The sequence below is a fragment of the Anabrus simplex genome, chromosome 12 (genome assembly GCF_040414725.1).
Source record: "Anabrus simplex isolate iqAnaSimp1 chromosome 12, ASM4041472v1, whole genome shotgun sequence".
NCBI lineage: Eukaryota > Metazoa > Arthropoda > Insecta > Orthoptera > Tettigoniidae > Anabrus > Anabrus simplex.
The window spans coordinates 29320535-29328718 of record NC_090276.1 but is presented as its reverse complement, the minus strand read 5'-3'; the positions used below and the strand labels follow the sequence as shown (position 1 = coordinate 29328718).

Below are 8184 nucleotides of genomic sequence, written 5' to 3'. Positions count from 1 at the left end.
CATTCGGGGGAATAGCAAGACGAATGTCAAACAGACAGACGTTTGCATGAAGTAGTGATATGATAACTCAACACGGAACACATAGTGGACGGAGGATATACACTTGCAATGTATGTCAAGAGAATTTTAACGGAGGATAAGGTCAAGAAATTACAAGACACGTCTAAAACATTCGGAGAAGAAGCTATGCAAGAACGAAGAGTGTAAGTTTACACTTTCACCTAGAAGGAACCTGAACCCTCCCCGAGAAAAAAAATGTACACGTGTCATTAATGCAACAGTGCGTTTCCGCGAATTGTTGATCCAGAAAAACACGATTGCATTCACTCGGGGGGTGAGACTACACAAATGTACAATATGTGGTAATACGTTATCATGAAACAAACTACAGATTAACAAATACAATAATGCTCTTCAGGACCTGCTCACCTGATGAGCTAAACTGAGCACTGTCCCTGCATTGCAGGAGGCCATAGCCCTTAGGGGATTCACACGGCTAATTTATTTATTTATTTTATTCACCTAACATGTTACACGGAAATAACTTCTAAACCATTAAAGATATCAGCATTCTGTTTTCATATTCGTAAATGGTACGCAGGGTCTTGTAAAATAACGTGCTACATAGTCTCATGGGGTGATTAACAACCGAGATATTGATACTAACTCTATATTTTTGAATGGAATGGCACAAATTCATACAGCTGATTTAAAAGCTAATCTGCGTACAAGTTCAAATATGTATTTTTTTTTCAAAATCGGACGATTACTTTTTGAGATATAAGTAAGAACAGCGTGCGCTGTTTTGCATGCCGCATCAGACGACGTGAAGTCGGGCAAGGACATATTGAGGTGCAAGCAGTTTCCTGGGAGTGAGTTCAGCCACAGAATGGATACCAGGCATGTAAGCACCTCGTACACATGTGATGGGTTTGCAAAGTGTGTATGACAGACGAACACATGACAGGACAGAAAGGGTTGATGTGTTTAAAACGAATAAAATAAGTACTTTACCTTGAAAGGAACATAACGAAAGCTATAATTGTCACTGGTTTTAGTGTACAGTTCATACTACTCTATGAGTTGAGAAATAAACATAATACAAAACACCGGAAGACCTCCTTCTAGAAAAGCAAATGTTCAGAGCTGATCGTGGTGAGATGGCAGCAACACTGTTATTTACGTTTTATTTTACACGCATTAATCTCCGCAGAGCTCCAGCGCGACTGCAGTAGCGCGCATTCGGGAGAGCGTGGGTTCGAGTCCTGCCTCGCCCAACCTGAAAGCAATTTTCATGGTGTCCCATGTTCAACACCAAGCAAATACCGCATAGGTACCTTTGTGATAGGCCACGGCCGACTTCCTTTCCAAATCCTTCCCATTCCCATCCGTGAGAAAAAACGCTAAACTGAACGCAACCTTTTACATGTCAAAACAAAACAATACACCTTTAATCTCCCTTCCCCGTTGTGTGTTCGCCAGTCATGCAATAACGTTGCACACCCAGGATATGCTACGGTACATCACATTATGTTTATACCGGTAGTACATACCTGGTATCCGTTCTGTGGCTGGAATCAAGGCCAGGAAGCAGCTTGCGCCTCAATATGTCCTTGCCCGACTTCACGCCGTCTGATGTGGCAGTAAAACCGCGCATGCTGTTCTTATTTATATCTCAAAAAGTAATTGTCCGATTTTGAAAATACTTAGGCGTACATATTTGCAGTTGTACGCAGTTGATCTTTTAGGCCCGCTGTATGAATTTGTGCCGTTCCATTTAAAAATATGGAGTTAGTATCAATATCTCGGTTGTTAATCACCCCATGAAACTAAGTAGCACGTTATTTTACAAGGCCCTGGGTACCATTTACGAATATGAAAACAGAATGCCGTTATCTTTAATGGTTTAGAAATTAATTCTGTGTAACCTGTTAGGTGAAGAACCCTGTATTTGAAGAGAAATCGCATCTTTAGATATGAATAGAAAAATAGAAAAATACGGTTTTAAGGAATGAATTTTATTAAGGCGAAATGTGTGTTCATGAAATTACTCTTAAGTCCGCACCTGAGATGCCCTTGTTTTAACTGGCAAATGATTTGATCCACAGGATTTATCCTGGTAGACGAAGCTCAAATAAATGTGATTTCCCTTGATACTTGGTTTGACGATATGCAAAAGCGCTCTGTGACCTATGTCAGTATCTGAAAAAAATTGTTGTTCCCTTGACTTCTTAAACAAGAACTTGGACAAGCAATAAGTTACAATACTCATACAACTGGCACAGTCATTGGATAACGAAACTCCAGAAATCAACTTGCTTCTCTCCCATATAATTCACTATTGTGCAAACAAGCGATGGGTTTAGAATTTGAGGTGATTATTGTTTTAAGGTTAAGTACATACAACTGGGCAACCATCGTTTCTTAACACTAATGAGAGGAAAGATTGAAAAGACAAGAGATCACATCCTTCGAAGAATGAAGATATCGGCAAATTTTTTTTTAAAAAAATGGGAAGGTCGTGAAATAAATTGCCGGTACCCATAGGCCTCGCAAGCCTAATACTGTCGCCGTCGGAAAAGAACAAGATCTGACAAATGAAGTACTGGTGTTATCAATGTTTTAAGAGGAAGTACAACTGGGCAACCATCTTCTATTAACACTAATCAGAAGAAAAAAAGGACACTTCGAAGAATGAAGGTATCGGAAAAAGGAAGGACATTACCTCGAAGGGTACGGTATGAGAATGAAAGACTCCAGTTGGGGTCGGAAAAGAACAAGAGTTGACCAAGCGTGGTCGGATAGGAAAGATGAAAGTGAGGAGCCTGACACAAGTGGAAGCAATATCAGGCTCAGTTAAGTGGGGGGGGGGGGGTGTCGCTAATCCACACACGTAAGTTGAAAGCCTCAGGTCACCCTTTTAGTCTCCTCGTACGGCAAGCAGGGGAGTACCATCCCCACCCACGGAGGGACTGAACAAGGGAGACCAGATAGTAGTGGTGGTGGTGATTATTGTTTAAATAGGAAGTATATCTACTCAACCATCCTCTAATTAACACTATAATCAGACGGAAAAAATTGAAGGGACTCGACACTTCGAAAAATGAAGATATCGGCCAAATGAAGACAAGGGCCACGAAGGGCGTGAAAACGAAAGACTCTGTAGCCTTCGCAAACCTAATAGCGTCGGGGTTGGAAAAGAACAATAGTTGACCAAGAGAGGTCGGATAGGATAGATGAAAGTGAGGAGCCTTGCACAAGTAAGTTGAAGCAATGTCAGGACTCAGCTAAGGACCCCGTGGTCGCCAACCCACGCTCCAAAGTTCAGAGCCCCTGGGACCCCTTTTAGTCGCCTCTTACGACAGGCAGGGGATACCGTGGGTGTTATTCTACCGCCCCCACCACAGGGGGTGGCCAGATAGAAAAGACTGAAGTCAAAAGTAAACTGAAGCAATTCCAGACTCAGCTAGGGGACCCGTGTTTATAACCATCACTCCCAAACTGAGAGCCTTTGGGGGTTACCCCTTTTAGTTGCTTCTTACGAGTTTCAACAGACAGGGGATACCGTGGTCTATACTACTATCCCCACCCACAAAGGGCATTTTTAGATTCACAGATAGAGTCGAACATGGAACCACAGACACATAGCATATATGATCATAGGTATCTCGAGCCACGAGAGAGTTTTGTGGACTTGTGTTTGTAATGTTACTTACGTTATAGAGGAAGGCGCATGACCATTTCCATGTTAAGCGCAGTGCTGAGATAAAAGTTAATATAAAATGGGACATGCGAAGATTTATTTTCAAACTCCTTACTTAACACAATATTTGCATAACTATAAGCTTTATCTCTTGTTTCTAGATACGTCATGTGTATGCATTATTTATTTTTAATAATAATAAAGGAATGGCGCACGAATGTGCATAAAGCACATGGACTATTATATCGTATTTTATTTTTCATGTGTATATCGTATTTTATTTTTCATGTGTATGTATGTTCAGTCCGTCAGCGCTAACACTGGTGGGATCCTCAACAGCTCTGCCAACAGCTGTCATAGATGGCCTAGATATCATTGAAGAGGCATACTAGGGAAATGAGGAGTGAGGTAGTTTCCCGTTGCTTTCCTCATTATTTTTCATACCTACATCATTTTCGGAACTTCGGTTTGAGCAGAACTGACCAACAAACAATGCTCATTAAACTTATTCTGTTTACTATTTATTACAGATTCTTTATGGAGTAAGCGACCTCTACTCATTAAACAAATAAATTAAAATTTCCCCTTGGCGTGGTACCGGTACGCTGAAACCCTTCTGACTGCTTACTTGTTAGTAATATTCAATTGTATCCAATGGCAACCCTGATCTCCTGGATCTGAAGAAAGAAAATAGATAGCACCACTTCACGAATAAAACCTAGGAAGGACGAAAATGTCAGAATAGAGTATTTGAAATTTGGCGTAATGTGTAGAAAATTAAATAAAATTTTAAAAGAAATTTACACGACGAACTTATTTCAAACACTTAAAAGCTATCTGGAAGGAGAGGGAGTCGTGAATGGTCGAGTTTCTTTTTGGTTACGACATAGGTTGTGCGAAAGAACCACTCAGGGATAACCTAACCAGAAATTCTGAAGCAAGACGAGGAAGAAAATATAATCAAAATGAGGAGTAGAAGTAATTCAGGTGTCCGATTGGATTATTATCAACGAATAGTTCATGAAATTATGAAACATCAGGTGTGTTTTATATTTGCTAATTTCTTTTTTCAATTTTGGGGAGAGCTGTGTTCATTTGGGTTTTCTCCATTGGTCTATACGGCAGTTAATATTGATTACTTTTTTGTTCGTTCACTTCATCTCATTGATATTTTATGGAAATCAAGACTTTTATAATTTAATTGGTGTCATTTTTATGGTTTTGAAGTTCTTCCCTTTAAACATTACAAGTAATTAATGTGTACGTTTTTGAGTTGATCATGATTTTCATTCTATTAAAACTGATTACATTATCAATCTGTTACATTAGCTTTATGCAGTTATACCCTATATGTCCGGTTATATTTACTTATTCAGTCTTCCTGGACACTGCAAACATGCATACTCATAAGAATGGAATGGTTTCAATTTCTTTTTTTTTCTTTTTCCTCAGCACCCGGTGACTGGGCTGTTTCCAGCAAGTCCAGACAATAATCATGCTTGGATTAGAGATAATGTATACTGCATTTTGGCCGTATGGGGACTATCAATGGCATACAAAAAGAATGCTGATATGGATGAAGACAGAGCCAAAACATACGAACTTGAACAGGTAGAATTTATTTTTTATTAAATAGAAAGTGCACAACGAGCATGATACATATTAATGCAATTCTACTATTACTCACTACAGAGTTGCCTTATTGAGATAGTCCTTTTATTACATACTAGAGTGTGATATCTGTCACACTGTCCCCCACACCATTTACACTTGCAATCTGAGGTTGGGTCATGGAATTTTATATTTGTACACACCTTGAAGTGAAATCCATGTATTAATATCACAAAACGGGTAATTGTATGCCTCAATTCATAGTTGGTGCTTTTCCATTCATTAGATGTCATAGCTTCTGTAGCGAAGAATTCTATAGGAATATTCCTCTTCTTTTCGTTTAGGGTCTGTAATAGTGCGGTGCTTTGCTGTGTACACGGGAACGTCATTTCATATCTCAAATCCTCGATGAAGAAAGGTTCCTTTGCCATCTCATATACCAATCTTGCCCGGGAATATTTTGGGACGCATAGGACTCTCTTTAAGTAGAGGGATTTTACTTGTTCCAGCTTTACTAGGTCGTTCTTAGTTAAGAATTCCCACGTGAGTTCTAAACCATAAGTAACTATTGGAATTATCTTGAGTTTGAATAACTCGATCGCAGTCTCTACAGATGAAAGTATTAAGCGAGGGATGTCATTTATTGCTATAATAGCCGCTGTGATCCTCTCCCGCATGTGCACTCCAAAACACTCCCCACGGGTTTGAAGTGTGACGCCCAAATATTTAAATTGATTCACTGATTCCAGCTTTCTTCCATTCAAGTAGATAACATCGTCTCTGGATTGTCGTCCATCTCTCCTAAACACCATGGTCACAGTTTTCTTGTCATTGATCAAAAGATCATTTTTCTCTGTCCAATCTATCATTTTATTGAAGGATTCCTGCAGTCTTTCTCAGCTTCTCGAAACCAGGGTCATATCATCTTCACATATGGATGTTGTTACGTGTTCAGTTCTCGTGGCTGTTACCACATCATAAGTCGCAATATTGAATAATAGAGGGCTCAATGGATCAACTGAAGCACTCCAACTGTTTGTAGTAAAGGAATAGAGGTCGTGATGTTATCATCTATGAGTAGATATTTTTCTGATAGAATGTTTCTAAGCAGTCAAGTGATGTAGGACAGTATCCCAACTTCTTGAAGATTTACCAGCAACATAGTCCTATTTATGGAGTCGAATGCTTTAGAAAAGTCTATAAATAGAGCAAAGAGCTTTCCTCGTGGATGCCTTAATGTTTCTCTAATCTCGTCATGTAAACATCTTACTGCCTGTAGTGTAGATCTTCCTACACGAAAACCAAATTGTTCCTGCGGAATAATTAGATCTGCAATTAGCAATAATCGTTTCACAAGGAGTTTCATCAGGATTTTAAGTAATACACATTCAAGGGCTATACCACGATAGGAATTTGGGTTCCTTGAATCTCCTTTTCCTTTATAAAATACTTTAAGTGTGGCTTCTCTCCATCTGTCTGGTATGGTTCCTTGAATGAGGCATTGATTTAGCAGCAATGTTATAACTTCTTTGAGTACAGGCCAACTAGCTTTAAGATGTTCATTAAGGATCTCGCCGGGTCAGTCAGCTTTTCTGTCCATACTTCGAAGTATTAGAGTTTCTACTTCCTCCTTAGTGAATAGTTTAAGTTCTACAAGGGCTTGTTTGACTATAATCTCTGGCCTAGTGTCCTTAGACTGTAAAACTGTGGAAAAATGTGTTTCCCATGTACCGGTATCCATACCGATATCTCTAGGGAACTTCGGTGATCTTTTTTTAAATATTGAAAATGGATCCTTTTCTGCCATTTCTAGCATTTTCCTTTCTTTTTGCATGAAGAATTTTGTCTTGGCCTCCTTTATGATGGCCTTATATAGTTTCCTTTTATCAGCATACTCTGATAGAATTTATTACAAATTTAATAATAATAGGCCTATAGATATAAACTAATAAGTATAGAGTTTAGTAATAGACCTTCTTTACGTCATACTCAACAGATGTATTCCTTCATTTGATACTAAGAATTACAGCTGCATTTTTATGGGCTACTAAAGAAATATTACCATAATTTTTGTGTGAAATGATGTTATTTTGAAGCATTTCAACCAAATGCAAATTGCATAATCTAGGCAAATAGTAATCTACTTTACTGTTCTTGGTCCAGCCAACTGAATTCTGATGAGCCATGCTTGAATGTCGATGTATCTTGTGTAACGGGGGTGTAAGCCCCTAGGTTAGAAGCCGCAAAGCAGCCTTAGGCCTCTAGCTTCCTGTGGAAACACCATTGGTCTGTACTGGTTAGGGTAGGGCCTGTACAAGACCTTTGGTCTGTACTGGTTAGGATAGGTCCTGGACGAGGCCATTGGTCTGGACTGGTTAGGTTAGAAGCTGCAAAGGGGTGTGTACCCTCCACTTCATTAGGGTAAGTTTTATATAACATTTTTTCTATCCTATATTCCACATTCTTTCCTTTACATATTTTATTTCTTTGTGCTTTTATTCTGCCCATGTTGGTAATAGAATCTAGTTATTATGATTGACGGCAATGGCGCCACATGTGACTTTACATTGGCCAATATGACTGGAAGTTGCTACTTCAGCAATGGAAAATGGCGTGTATTGCTCTTGATTACATTATAAAAGTAAATGTACTTCTGCGGGTGGGACAGTGGGTTCTTGGATATTGCAAAGAACACATTTCTCCTCTGACACTCATTCCAAGTAAAATTTCATTAATTTCTACATTCCTTAGAATGTTAGAAACCTAAGGTAGTGCGGGGTAAATGTTTGCCAAAAATTTGAATTCTTGAACGTGTAGGACTAAATTTTAAGGACTGCATGTTAACTTGAGTAGACATTTGTTTTAGTTTG

The 8184-nt window shown here is 39.0% G+C and overlaps 1 protein-coding gene across 4 annotated transcripts in view; it reads left to right on the top strand.

Annotated features, from left to right (window-relative positions):
• Window positions 1-4415: 4415 nt before the first annotated feature.
• The window catches only part of LOC136884342 (probable phosphorylase b kinase regulatory subunit alpha), a 141045-nt gene continuing 137276 nt past the window's right edge, over window positions 4416-8184 (top strand). For all 4 annotated transcript variants that reach the window (XM_067156452.2, XM_067156451.2, XM_067156450.2 and 1 more), the window contains exons 1-2: window positions 4416-4743; window positions 5156-5314. In XM_067156452.2, the coding sequence (XP_067012553.2) occupies window positions 4669-4743; window positions 5156-5314 (234 nt within the window). In that variant the 5' untranslated portion in view covers window positions 4416-4668. The remainder of the gene's footprint in view (window positions 4744-5155; window positions 5315-8184) is intronic.